General features: G+C 50.0%; 1 protein-coding gene across 1 annotated transcript in view; it reads left to right on the top strand.

The window, feature by feature from the left end:
* PLOD3 (procollagen-lysine,2-oxoglutarate 5-dioxygenase 3) overlaps nt 1-13,068 on the top strand; it is a 69,078-nt gene extending 56,010 nt beyond the window's left edge. Inside the window, exons 8-19 of the mRNA XM_063930751.1 lie at nt 6,081-6,182; nt 8,173-8,304; nt 8,430-8,551; nt 8,660-8,764; nt 8,846-8,971; nt 9,490-9,631; nt 9,820-9,933; nt 10,023-10,088; nt 10,226-10,330; nt 11,529-11,675; nt 11,767-11,892; nt 12,079-13,068. Coding sequence (XP_063786821.1) covers nt 6,081-6,182; nt 8,173-8,304; nt 8,430-8,551; nt 8,660-8,764; nt 8,846-8,971; nt 9,490-9,631; nt 9,820-9,933; nt 10,023-10,088; nt 10,226-10,330; nt 11,529-11,675; nt 11,767-11,892; nt 12,079-12,234 — 1,443 coding nt within the window. The 3' untranslated portion in view covers nt 12,235-13,068. The remainder of the gene's footprint in view (nt 1-6,080; nt 6,183-8,172; nt 8,305-8,429; nt 8,552-8,659; nt 8,765-8,845; nt 8,972-9,489; nt 9,632-9,819; nt 9,934-10,022; nt 10,089-10,225; nt 10,331-11,528; nt 11,676-11,766; nt 11,893-12,078) is intronic.
* The last annotated feature ends 1,365 nt before the right edge of the window (nt 13,069-14,433 follow it).

Genomic DNA, 14,433 nt, shown 5'->3' with positions numbered 1-14,433 from the left:
GAGTCACTCAGAGCAGTGATAACGAACCAGGAAGAAGAGGACTATATAGTGTCCCGGGACATCAGGGATGCTTACCTCTATGTCCCAAATTTGCCCTTCTCACTAAGGGTACCTCAGGTTCGTGGTGCAGAACTGTCACTATCAGTTTCAGACGCTGCCGTTTGGATTGTCCACGGCACCCCGGGTCTTTACCAAGGTAATGGCCGAAATGATGATTCTTCTTCGAAGAAAAGGCGTCTTAAGTATCCCTTACTTGGACGATCTCCTGATAAGGGCATAGTCCAGGGAACAGTTGGAGGTCGGAGTAGCACTATCTCGGATACTGCTACAACAGCACGGGTGGATTCTAAATATTCCAAAATCGCAGCTGATCCGACGACACGTCTGCTGTGCCTAGGGATGATTCTGGACACAGTCCAGAAAAAGGTGTTTCTCCCGGAAGAGAAAGCCAGGGAGTTATCCGAGCTAGTCAGGAACCTCCTAAAAACAGTGCATCATTGCACAAGGGTCCTGGTAAAAATGGTGGCTTCCTAAGAAGCAATTCCATTCGGCAGATTTCACGCAAGAACTTTTCAGTGGGATCTGCTGGACAAATGGCCCGGATCGCATCTTCAGATGCATCAGCGGATAACCCTATATCCAAGGACAAGGGTGTCTCTCCTGTGGTGGTTATAGAGTGCTCATCTTCTAGAGGGCCGCAGATTCGGCATTCAGGATTGGATGCTGGTGACCACGGAGCCCAGCCCGAGAGGCTGGGGAGCAGTCACACAAGGAAAAAATTTCCAGGGAGTGTGATCAAGTCTGGAGACTTTTCTCCACATAAATATACTGGAGCTAAGGGTAAATTTATAATGCTCTAAGCTTAGCAAGACCTCTGCTTCAAGGTCAGCCGGTATTGATCCAGTGGGAAAAACATCACAGCAGTCGCCCACGTAAACAGACAGGGCGACACAAGAAGCAGGAGGGCAATGGCAAAAACTGCAAGGACTTTTCGCTGGGCGGAAAATCATGTGATAGCACTGTCAGCAGTGTTTCATCCCGGGAATGGAAACTGGGAAGCAGACTTCCTCAGCAGGCACGACCTCCACCCGGGAGAGTGGAAACTTCATCGGGAAGTTTTTTCCACATGATTGTAAACCGTTGGGAAATACCAAAGGTGGACATGATGGCGTCCCGTCTGAACAAAAAACGGGACAGGTATTGCGCCAGGTCAAGAGACCCTCAGGCAATAGCTGTGGACGTTCTGGTAACACCGTGGGTGTACCAGTCGGTGTATGTGTTCCCTCCTCTGCTTCTCATACCTAAGGTGCTGAGAATTATAAGACGTAGAGGAGTAAGAACTATACTCATGGCTCCGGATTGGCCAAGAAGGACTTGGTACCCGGAACTTCAAGAGATGCTTACAGAGGTCTTATGGCCTCTGCCGCTAAGAAGGGACTTGCTTCAGCAAGTACCATGTCTGTTCCAAGACTTACCGCAGCTGCGTTTGTCGGCATGGCGGTGGAAAGCCGGATCCTAAGGGAAAAAGGCATTCCGGAAGAGGTCATTCCTACCCTGGTCAAAGCCAGAAAGGAGGTGACCGCACAACATTATCACCACATGTGGCGAAAATATGTTGCGTGGTGTGAGGCCAGGAAGGCCCCACAAAGAAATTTCAACTCGGTCGTTTCCTGCATTTCCTGCAAACAGGAGTGTCTATGGGCCTCAAATTGGGGTCCATTAAGGTTCAAATTTCGGCCCTGTCGATTTTCTTCCAGAAAGAATTGGCTTCAGTTCCTGAAGTCCAGAAGTTTGTCAAGGGAGTATTGCATATACAACCCCTTTTTGTGCCTCCAGTGGCACTGTGGGATCTCAACGTAGTTCTGGGATTCCTCAAATCACATTGGTTTAAAACCAGTCAAATCTGTGGATTTGAAGCATCTCACATGAAAAGTGACCATGCTCTTGGCCCTGGCCTGGACCAGGCGAGTGTCAAATTGGTGGTTTTTTCTCAAAAAAGCCCATATCTGTTTGTCCATTCGGACAGGGCAGAGCTGCGGACTCGTCCCCAGTTCTCTCCCTAAGGTGGTGTCAGTGTTTCACCTGAACCAGCTTATTGTGGTGCCTTGCACCTACTAGGGACTTGGAGGACTCCAAGTTGCTAGATGTTGTCAGGGCCCTGAAAATATGTTCCAGGACGGCTGGAGTCAGGAAAACTGACTTGCTGTTATCCTGTATGCACCCAACAAACTGGGTGTTCTTGCTTCTAAGCAGACTATTGCTAGTTGGATGTGTAATACAATTCAGCTTGCACATTCTGTGGCAGGCCTGCCACAGCCAAAATATGTAAATGCCCATTCCACAAGGAAGGTGGGCTCATCTTGGGCGGCTGCCCGAGGGGTCTCGGCTTTACAACTTTGCCGAGCAGCTACTTGGTCAGGGGCAAACACGTTTGCTAAATTCTACAAATTTGATACCCTGGCTGAGGAGGACCTGGAGTTCTCTCATTCGGTGTTGCAGAGTCATCCGCACTCTCCCGCCCGTTTGGGAGCTTTGGTATAATCCCCATGGTCCTTTCAGGAACCCCAGCATCCACTAGGACGATAGAGAAAATAAGAATTTACTTACCGATAATTCTATTTCTCGGAGTCCGTAGTGGATGCTGGGCGCCCATCCCAAGTGCGGATTATCTGCAATACTTGTACATAGTTACAAAAATCGGGTTATTATTGTTGTGAGCCATCTTTTCAGAGGCTCCGCTGTTATCATACTGTTAACTGGGTTTAGATCACAAGTTGTACGGTGTGATTGGTGTGGCTGGTATGAGTCTTACCCGGGATTCAAAATTCCTCCCTTTATTGTGTACGTTCGTCCGGGCACAGTACCTAACTGGCTTGGAGGAGGGTCATAGGGGGAGGAGCCAGTGCACACCACCTGATCGTAAAGCTTTACTTTTTGTGCCCTGTCTCCTGCGGAGCCGCTATTCCCCATGGTCCTTTCAGGAACCCCAGCATCCACTACGGACTCCGAGAAATAGAATTATCGGTAAGTAAATTCTTATTATCTCTACCTACATACACCTCCACCTGCACTGTCCTTACATTCCCCATCCTGTATTATCCTATCTCTACCTACATACACCTCCACCTGCACTGTCCTTACATTCCCCATCCTGTATTATCCTATCTCTACCTACATACACCTCCACCTGTACTGTCCTTACATTCCCCCCATCCTGTATTATCCTATCTCTACCTACATACACCTCACCTCCACCTGCACTGTCCTTACATTCCCCATCCTGTATTATCCTATCTCTACCTACATACACCTCACGTCCACCTGCACTGTCCTTACATTCCTCATCCTGTATTATCCTATCTCTCTACCTACATACACCTCACCTCCACCTGCACTGTCCTTACATTCCCCATCCTGTATTATCCTATCTCTACCTACATACACCTCACCTCCACCTGCACTGTCCTTACATTCCTCATCCTGTATTATCCTATCTCTCTACCTACATACACCTCACCTCCACCTGCACTGTCCTTACATTCCTCATCCTGTATTATCCTATCTCTACCTACATACACCTCACCTCCACCTGCACTGTCCTTACATTCCCCATCCTGTATTATCCTATCTCTACCTACATACACCTCACCTCCACCTGCACTGTCCTTACATTCCTCATCCTGTATTATCCTATCTCTACCTACATACACCTCACCTCCACCTGCACTGTCCTTACATTCCCCATCCTGTATTATCCTATCTCTACCTACATACACCTCACCTCCACCTGCACTGTCCTTACATTCCTCATCCTGTATTATCCTATCTCTACCTACATACACCTCACCTCCACCTGTACTGTCCTTACATTCCCCCATCCTGTATTATCCTATCTCTCTACCTACATACACCTCACCTCCACCTGCGCTGTCCTTACATTCCTCATCCTGTATTATCCTATCTCTCTACCTACATACACCTCACCTCCACCTGCGCTGTCCTTACATTCCCCATCCTGTATTATTCTATCTCTACCTACGTACACCTCACCTCCACCTGCACTGTCCTTACATTCCTCATCCTGTATTATCCTATCTCTCTACCTACATACACCTCACCTCCACCTGCACTGTCCTTACATTCCCCCATCCTGTATTATCCTATCTCTACCTCCATACACCTCACCTCCACCTGCACTGTCCTTACATTCCCCATCCTGTATTATCCTATCTCTACCTACATACACCTCCACCTCCACCTGCACTGTCCTTACATTCCCCCATCCTGTATATCCTATCTCTCTACCTACATACACCTCACCTCCACCTGCACTGTCCTTACATTCCTCATCCTGTATTATCCTTTCTCTACCTACATACACCTCACCTCCACCTGTACTGTCCTTACATTCCCCCATCCTGTATATCCTATCTCTCTACCTACATACACCTCACCTCCACCTGCACTGTCCTTACATTCCTCATCCTGTATTATCCTTTCTCTACCTACATACACCTCACCTCCACCTGTACTGTCCTTACATTCCCCATCCTGTATTATCCTATCTCTACCTACATACACCTCACCTCCACCTGCACTGTCCTTACATTCCCCATCCTGTATTATCCTATCTCTACCTACATACACCTCCACCTCCACCTGCACTGTCCTTACATTCCCCATCCTGTATTATCCTATCTCTCTACCTACATACACCTCACCTCCACCTGCACTGTCCTTACATTCCCCATCCTGTATTATCCTATCTCTACCTACATACACCTCACCTCCACCTGCACTGTCCTTACATTCCCCCATCCTGTATATCCTATCTCTCTACCTACATACACCTCACCTCCACCTGCACTGTCCTTACATTCCTCATCCTGTATTATCCTATCTCTACCTACATACACCTCACCTCCACCTGCACTGTCCTTACATTCCCCATCCTGTATTATCCTATCTCTACCTACATACACCTCCACCTCCACCTGCACTGTCCTTACATTCCCCCATCCTGTATATCCTATCTCTCTACCTACATACACCTCACCTCCACCTGCACTGTCCTTACATTCCCCATCCTGTATTATCCTATCTCTCTACCTACATACACCTCACCTCCACCTGCACTATCCTTACATTCCTCATCCTGTATTATCCTATCTCTACCTACATACACCTCACCTCCACCTGCACTGTCCTTACATTCCCCATCCTGTATTATCCTATCTCTACCTACATACACCTCACCTCCACCTGCACTGTCCTTACATTCCCCATCCTGTATTATCCTATCTCTACCTACATACACCTCACCTCCACCTGCACTGTCCTTACATTCCCCATCCTGTATTATCCTATCTCTACCTACATACACCTCACCTCCACCTGTACTGTCCTTACATTCCCCATCCTGTATTATCCTATCTCTACCTACATACACCTCACCTCCACCTGCACTGTCCTTACATTCCCCATCCTGTATTATCCTATCTCTCTACCTACATACACCTCACCTCCACCTGCACTGTCCTTACATTCCCTCATCCTGTATTATCCTATCTCTACCTACATACACCTCACCTCCACCTGCACTGTCCTTACATTCCTCATCCTGTATTATCCTATCTCTACCTACATACACCTCACCTCCACCTGCACTGTCCTTACATTCCCCATCCTGTATTATCCTATCTCTACCTACATACACCTCCACCTGCACTGTCCTTACATTCCCCATCCTGTATTATCCTATCTCTCTACCTACATACACCTCACCTCCACCTGCACTGTCCTTACATTCCCCATCCTGTATTATCCTATCTCTACCTACATACACCTCACCTCCACTGTCCTTATATTCCCCATCCTGTATTATCCTATCTCTCTACCTCCATACACCTCACCTCCACCTGCACTGTCCTTACATTCCCCATCCTGTATTATCCTATCTCTCTACCTACATACATCTCACCTCCACCTGCACTGTCCTTACATTCCCCCATCTTGTATATCCTATCTCTCTACCTACATACACCTTATGTGCCCTCTCCGTAATCTCTGTCTATATCCAGTTGCAGTTGAATTATCTTGGGAACTACGTCCCGAATGCTTGGACCCATGAAGGTGGCTGTGAGATTTGTGATGATGACCTGTTGGACATATCTGACGTTGAGGTGAGTACACACCCCACACCTCCTTGTTGCGTAGATCGTACTAATATCACATAGTTGAGGCGTAATCCTGGATCAGGGGCAAAGTCTCTGGAATTAGAGATTTACAGATTAAAAACCCTGCAGGAGGCTGTACTTTCATAGTACATGCATCTCCATGTATTGCATTATAGACACAGGGGCTGTATTGTGTGTCTGTACCGACTGAAGGGGGCTCTGCAAGCCCAGGGGAAGGGGGGAATCCTCTTGACCAACTTGATGTGCGGTGTGTACTCTTGGTAGCTTCACCCGAGAGCACCATTGGAGCTCATAAATCTCTGTTTACATTCAAGACTCTTGCATCTGCTGTGTATCCTGCAATGCAGATGTGCCTCCGAGCTCATCCTCTGCAAACTCCCACAGCAGAACTGGACCACAGTAAGCTGTCAGTGGAGCCAGGAGGTGCTGCAGCAGGGTGACCTCACACATACTCCGATGTAAGCTGTTCCAGGTAGAGGAGCCTGGTGGGGCAGGCTACTTATCCTCTTACAACGCAGTAGGAGGAGCCAGAAAGAGGCGGTTCTGGAATGTAAGAAAGCAATCTCTCTACCCCCACGGGTGGCAAAGTAAGTCCATCTGGTTACAAGAAATAGCGATCCAGTCACCCATATGGAGGCGTAGCCCACCTGGTCACAAACGTAATAAATTGTAAATTTGTCTGAGGCAGCAGATAATACAATTGCTATCCCCATCCTATAACATACTGAGCTGATAGAGGCATGAGGAGAGTGCACTATAGGTAGAGACATGTCACATATAGAAGTACTGTAAAAAGATATATAAGGGGCACATTATAGAAAATGTCCCTGCACTGACGGTTATTCGGGTTGTGCACGGGTTACCAGTCTCCAGCTAAGTGAGTGTCTAGCTCCCAAGTCCTATGAAGGATCGCCAGTATGACGGCAGCCTGCCCCCACCAGACAACGGGCGTGGTGGTAATCCGTCTCCTTCTCTCCTGTGGTCAGTGGTTCCATTCCACCTTAGGCACCAAGGTCAGAGGGATAGTAAGTCCGGTGATTCCTAACCGGTCTCCTGAACACAGGGCGCTTTGCTCTACAGGTGACCGTTCAGTCCTTGCTCTCCTCCAGTTTCAGTCACAGAATAGATTATTAGTCCAGTCTCTCCTCTGCGCCGAAGCTGGACCTTTCCCGCCCCGTCTGGAACGCTCCTGCGCCAGCACAAGAGACCCGAAGGCGTTGCGAGCAGTCGTCATCTTGGTACTTTCATCTGCTTTACCTTTTCCCTCCGGTAGCCTTACTTCTGCGGGTGGAGAAGAGAGTAAGAGGGTGGGTGCGGCACCGGACTGGCTAAGAGTGCCGCGGTACACTGTCCTTTTAATCATGGCAGAGGGAACATCCTGGCATTTACCTTCAAGTCCAGATCTGAAGTCAGGGCCTTCATCATCATCATCATCATCATCAGAGTTTGCCTTGACCGGCGTTAATGGTGGCTACCAAACCTGTGATCCTTAAGTCCATGCACAAGGCGCTAGGAAGTCGGCCTCAGCCAGAAGTGAGCACAGTGCTCATTGGCCACACAGTACATGTCCTACCGCCTCAATTCATCCGCCCTTGCTGAAGGGTCTGCATGGGGGTTTGAGACTTCGCTCCATGGTTGTAGCCTCCTCTGTCTTCTGCCAGAGAAAGTGGTCTCTTACATGTAGTGATGCAGCCTCAATGCCCCCCAATTGCTTCTCGGGATCTCATTCCCAGCCATGAAGTTTCTAGCGTTGGGCTGTCCTTCCTTACGAATAATACAAATAGTGAATTATGAAGAAACGCGCCCTCAGGATACTGCTACGAGGTGACACTTCTAGCTGAGGCCTGATCCCAAGAACGCGTCCATGAGAGAGAAATTACACATTATATGTAAACCTTAAACCGTGACTTCGTGTTGGCAGAGGGTTGGGTTACGTTATGTTGGTTCCATGTTGAATCCCTCTGGTCTCTTGCAGGACGACGATCTTCCCCACATCCTCCTGGGCATCTTCATCGAGCAGCTGACCCCGTTCCTGCCTCAGTTCCTGGAGAGATTGGCGGCGGTAAACTACCCGCGGAATCGGCTGTCTCTCTACATCCATAACAGCGTGAGTCTGGTCCCTCCGTGTGTGCTCCTGACTTGTGCCTGAGATCCCTGACTCCTGACCCTCTGTAATCCCCCTACTGTCTCTCATCCCCATGAGACAGTCCTGACTGTTGTCTCTCCCTACAGGAAGTCTACCACGAGAAGCACATCCAGAGCTTCTGGGAAAACCACAAAGACAAGTTTCCGAGCGTGAAGATTGTGGGTCCTGAAGAAGCCCTCGGCCAAGGGGAAGCCAGAGACATGGGCATGTATGTACGAGCGTATCCGGCCTGTGCTGGAACTTGTTGTCCTTCTCTTAAAGAGGGTGTAAGGGTGACCATTCTATAGCATGAATAACGTGCGCTCTTTCCTCGCAGGGACTTGTGCCGCCAGGACGAGACCTGCGACTTCTACTTCAGCCTGGACGCGGACGTGGTGCTGACCAACCCAGACACCCTGTACATCCTCGTACAGGAGAACCGGTCAGTGCGGGCGACAGGGAAACAGAGCTGGTATCTAGGTCTAGACCACTACTGACCCCCTGTGACACTCTCTCATTGCAGGAAGATCATCGCCCCAATGGTGTCCCGCAGCGGGAAACTCTGGTCCAACTTCTGGGGTGCGCTGAGCCCTGAGGGGTATTACGCCCGATCAGAGGACTATGTAGATATCGTACAAGGGAAGAGGATGTGAGTAATTCTATGACACCCTACAGGGGGAGGGACAGGCTCCTATCTCCCTTCTATCTGTGTCACTGTGTCACCCTGCAGGGGGAGGGGCAGGCTCATATCTCCCTTCTATCTGTGTCACTGTGTCACCCTGCAGGGGGAGGGGCAGGCTCATATCTCCCTTCTATCTGTGTCACTGTGTCACCCTGCAGGGGGAGGGGCAGGCTCATATCTCCCTTCTGTCTGTGTCACCTTGCAGGAAGAGGGGACAGGCTCATAGCTCCCTTCTGTCTGTGTCACTGTGTTACCCTGCAGGGGGAGGGGCAGGCTCATAGCTCCCTTCTGTCTGTCACACCCTGCAGGGGGAGGGGCAGGCTCCTAGCTCCCTTCTGTCTGTGTCACCCTGCAGGGGCAGGCTCATAGCTCCCTTCTGTCTGTCACACCCTGCAGGGGGAGGGGCAGGCTCCTAGCTCCCTTCTGTCTGTGTCACCCTGCAGGGGGAGGGGCAGACTCATAGCTCCTATCTGTCTGTCTTTCAGTGGGGTTTGGAACGTGCCATACATCGCCCACACCTACCTCGTTAGGGGAGAGACTCTCCGGAAAGAACTGTCTCAGAAGAATGTCTTCACGTTGACAGGGTTAGACCCAGATATGTCGTTCTGTAAGAGCGTGAGAGACAAGGTAAGTGCCTGCAGGCGACCTCCTACCCCCGTACTGTACGGAGCAATCTCCTGGTGACCCCCCCCCCCTCAGCTGTCGGAGACGTACTTCCGCCCGTACTGTAGATAGGGGCTCATTCAGTTACGTTGTCTGTTGTATGGGGCACCTGTGACCCTTGGCGTATAACACGTATGTGTCATTGTATGTAGAGCGTGTTCCTTCACATCAGCAACAGAGATGAGTTCGGCCGCCTGATCTCCACATCTCGGTACAACACCTCCCACCTGCACAACGACATGTGGCAGATATTCGAGAACCCTGTGGTAAGGAGGAGCTCTTACTCACTGATCCCCAGCAGCGGTTCCGTTGCACGCCTGTGATAACCGGCAGTGTCCTCTATCTCCCCCTGCAGGACTGGCGGGAAAAGTACATCCATGAAAACTACTCCAAGATTTTCGAAGAGAATTATTTTGAGCAGGTAATTTGCATAATTCTGCATATTCATGAGGAGTGCGCAGAGGGTGGATCTTCCGGGTATCTGCAACCAATCATGTATGTACAGACGGGAAGCGCCCCGGCCTCTCTTTATATAGATCTCTGCGTCTGTCTCCGCAGCCGTGCCCCGATGTCTACTGGTTCCCCATCTTCACAGATGCCATGTGCGACGAGTTTGTGGAGGAGATGGAGAACTACGGAAAGTGGTCAGGCGGAAGGAACCAGGTAATATTTTCCGACGGCCGGGCCGTATGTGCCGCTGTTCCGTCAGCGCGTCATTTCCTGTTGCCCGTTTACTTTCCACTTCGTGTTAAGTTTCCTGTTCTCCCCAAAGGGAGATGGCGTCGGCACCGGTTACCATCACTGGTGGTTCCTTACAGAGGGCAGAAGATGGTGTCGGCACTGGTTTCCATCACTGGTGGTTCCTTACAAAGGGGAGACAGATGGTGTCGGCACTGGTCATAGTCACTGTTGGTTCCTTAGAGAGGGGAGACAGATGGTGTCGGCACCAGTCACTTGGTGGTTCCTTACAGAGGGGAGACAGATGGTGTCGGCACTGGTTACTGTCACTGGTGGTTCATTACAGAGGGGAGAAGATTGTGTCGGCACTGGTCATAGTCACTGTTGGGCCCTTAGAGAGGGGAGACAGATGGTGTCGGCACTGGTTACCATCACTGTTGGTTCCTTAGAGAGGGGAGACAGATGGTGTCAGCACTGATTACTGTCACTGGTGGTTCCTTACAGAGGATGTCGGCACCAGTCACTGGTGGTTCCTTACAGAGGATGTCGGTACCAGTCACTGGTGGTTCCTTACAGAGGGGATACAGATGGTGTTGGCACCGGTTACTGTCACTGGAGGCTCCTTACAGAGGGGAGACAGATGGTGTCGGCACTGGTGGTTCATTAGAGAAGGGAGACAGAGGGTGTCGGCACCAGTCACTGGTGGTTCCTTACAGAGGGGAGCAGATGGTGTCGGCACTGGTGGTTCATTAGAGAAGGGAGACAGAGGGTGTCGGCACCAGTCACTGGTGGCTCCTTACAGAGGGGGAGACGGTTGGATAATCTGTAATTACTAGATTATGTTTATCGTTAGTCCATTTTAATTACACCCATTGAACAAATAAAAGTTGAGTATTAGTAACATTAGCTTGTTACTCTGCAGCGTGCCCTATCTGTATATTTCTGTCTTCTGTTCCCCGGTTATCGCTGCCTCGTTACGCTGAAGGAGCGCCACCACCGCTAACAATGAGTCTCTGACACAACAGTCCGATTAGTGGTAGTGGTCTCTTTACCTTCTAATGCGGTGACTAGACCAATTACATTTATTACATAGTCAGATACCCCTATTTATATCCCGCATGGTGTCCCTGTGCCCAGAGCGTCCAGGCCGTCTCCTTCTCACTTTCTGTGCCCCTTCCCCCAGGACCAGCGCCTGGCAGGCGGCTACGAGAACGTCCCCACGGTAGACATCCACATGACCCAGGTTGGGTTCCAGGAGGAGTGGCTGAAGTTCCTGCTGGAGTACATCGCCCCCGTCACTGAGAAGATCTTCCCCGGATATTACACCAAGGTAACCCGACCGCCGGTCATTGCTAGGGGTAACCCTTCTCTGTCTGTCATTACGTGTGGAATCTAAGCTCGGCCGTCTCTCATTTCCTCAGGCAAAGGCGCTTCTCAATTTCATAGTCCGCTACCGGCCAGACGAGCAGCCCTTCCTGCGTCCCCATCATGACTCCTCCACATTTACCATCAACGTCGCCCTCAACAGGAAAGGGATTGACTATGAGGTGAGGGCACATAGGAGACCTCTGGTAACTACCCTTAACCTGTGACTCCCGTCACCTCCCAATAACCCATGGTGTCCGTACCACATAGGCTTACTCGCTTCTCCCCGTTTCCCGACCTTACCCCGCACTCCTCTCATCTCTACCCCTTCCCGCTCCTCCTCTCACCTTACTTTCTCTCACACCCAGGGCGGCGGCTGCCGATTCATCCGCTACAACTGCCAAGTGGAATCTCCACGCAAAGGATGGTCTTTGATTCACCCAGGCCGGTTAACCCATTACCACGAGGGTCTCCCCACCACCACGGGGACTCGTTACATTATGGTGTCCTTCGTAGACCCTTGACCAAAGCTTCCCTCTACCACACAAGTAGGACACTGCGACCGAGAGAAGAAAGAAACCTGTCTGTCTCACCGGCTGACCTGTAGCACCGTGGTGTTAGGTTTTACTCCGTTAATCTCCGATGGCGTCGTGCCGGCCGTTAGGACCTCCTGCCGAACGACACAGCACAAGATCTGTAATCGCTGTACGAAGGCGCTGTCCGGTGTGCCGTAAACATCGCTCTCTCCGCCGTTGATTTCTCCAGTGTTGCCAATTTTAATCAACGACTACATAACACTTCATTATTTAATTCCCGCGCAGTTGTGTGCACTCTCCCGACTCCCCAGCCCGGACCTGAAAAACAATGTCACCCGTTCTAGAACAAGGCGAATTCGGCTGTTGGTACGCCTCGTTATCCCTCTGTGTCCCTGTAACACTTCTCCCAATACAGGATCAGCGCCCCCGGCCCCGCTGATTTACTCACGCCGCCTTCATTGCGCCATATTTTTTTTTCACAATATTTTTCTTTTTGCACAGAAAGCCAAATTATTTGCACATGGGGTTTCCGTTCAATAACGTTTTAAGCTTTGGAAGGTTTAATTTGGGAAATGGACACCAGAGAAAGCAGCACCTCATGGACCGGGGCCGCACCTTACCGGAGGAAACATGGAGGCATATCGGAGGAGGAGGAGAGGGGCGAGTAGTTTGTTGCTGATCTATTAAATGCATTTGCTATGTACAAACTGCTTTAAATTATTTGCTGCCAACATTTCTTTTTTTTAATAGAAATAATTTTAAAGACCGTCACGTATCACGTTTTACATTGTTTAATAAAATGTCTCTCTAACTTTTTAAGAATGTGCGATGCTTTTTATTTACGATTTGAGAAAATCACCCGAGAAAAGAATAAAGTGGCCTATGTACTAATCCTTGGAGAGATAATAGGATTTTAATTACCTACCGGTAAATCCTTTTCTCGTAGTCCATAAGGGATACCGGGGTCTTAGTATGATGGGGTATAGATGGGGTCCAAAGGAGCCGGTGCAACTGGGTGTGCTGGCTCCTTCCCTCTATGCCCCCTCCCACAGCCAGCATAGGTAAAACTGTGCCCGAAGGAGAATGGACATACCTGAGAGAAGGAGCATCACAACAATGGCCCTCATTCCGAGTTGTTCGCTCGCTAGCTGCTTTTAGCAGCATTGCACACGCTAGGCCGCCGCCCTCTGGGAGTGTATCTTAGCTTAGCAGAATTGCGAACGAAAGATTAGCAGAATTGCGAATAGAAAATTCTTAACAGTTTCTGAGTAGCTCGAGACTTACTCCTACACTGCGATCAGCTCAGCCCGTTTCGTTCCTGGTTTGACGTCACAAACACGCCCTGCGTTCGGCCAGCCACTCCGCCGTTTCTCCAGACACTCCCGCGTTTTCCCTGACACGCCTGCGTTTTTCCGCACACTCCCAGAAAACGGCCAGTTTCCGCCCAGAAACACCCACTTCCTGTCAATCACACTCCGATCACTTCAACGATGGAAATTCTTTGTTCGGACGTGAGTAAATCTACTAAGTTTTGTGCTAAATTACTAAGCGCATGCGCACTGCGTACCATGCACATGCGCATTTTCGCCTTAATCGCTCCGTTGCGAAAATCGGCAACGAGCAAACCACTCGGAATGACCCCCATTGAGTGGTGAGATAAACACACCAGCACACCATAACATAAACCAACCAGGTGATCAGGTAAACTCTTATATGAGATAAACCTGCAGAAAAGTCAGCGCACAGAGGCGGGTGCCCAATATCTCTTATGGACTACGAGAAAAGGATTTACCGCTAGGTAATTAAAATCCTATTTTCTCTAGCATCCATAAGGGATACTGGGGTCTCAGTACGATGGGGATGTCCCAAAGCTTCCAGAACAGGCAGGAACGTGCGGAGACATCTGCAGCACCGCCTGCCCAAACTGGTTATCCTCTTTGGCCAGGGTATCAAACTTGTAGAACTTCACAAAGGTGTTCTTCCCCCGACCAGGTAGCAGCTCGGCATAGTTGCAAAGCCGAGACTCAGTGGGCAGCCGCCCAGGAAGACCCCACTCTACAAGTCTTCAGAGACTGTGGAACAAGTAAAGCTGCTGACACATAGGCCTGTTGGATAGTAAGCCTAAGCCAACGAGTAATGGACTGCTTAGAAGCAGGGCAACTCTTCTGCGCATAATAAAGCACAAAC

The sequence above is a fragment of the Pseudophryne corroboree genome, chromosome 6, assembly GCF_028390025.1.
Source record: "Pseudophryne corroboree isolate aPseCor3 chromosome 6, aPseCor3.hap2, whole genome shotgun sequence".
NCBI classification, from domain to species: Eukaryota; Metazoa; Chordata; class Amphibia; order Anura; family Myobatrachidae; genus Pseudophryne; species Pseudophryne corroboree.
The sequence above is the reverse complement of the archived record's forward strand: the minus strand, read 5'-3'. Positions and strand labels throughout refer to the sequence as shown.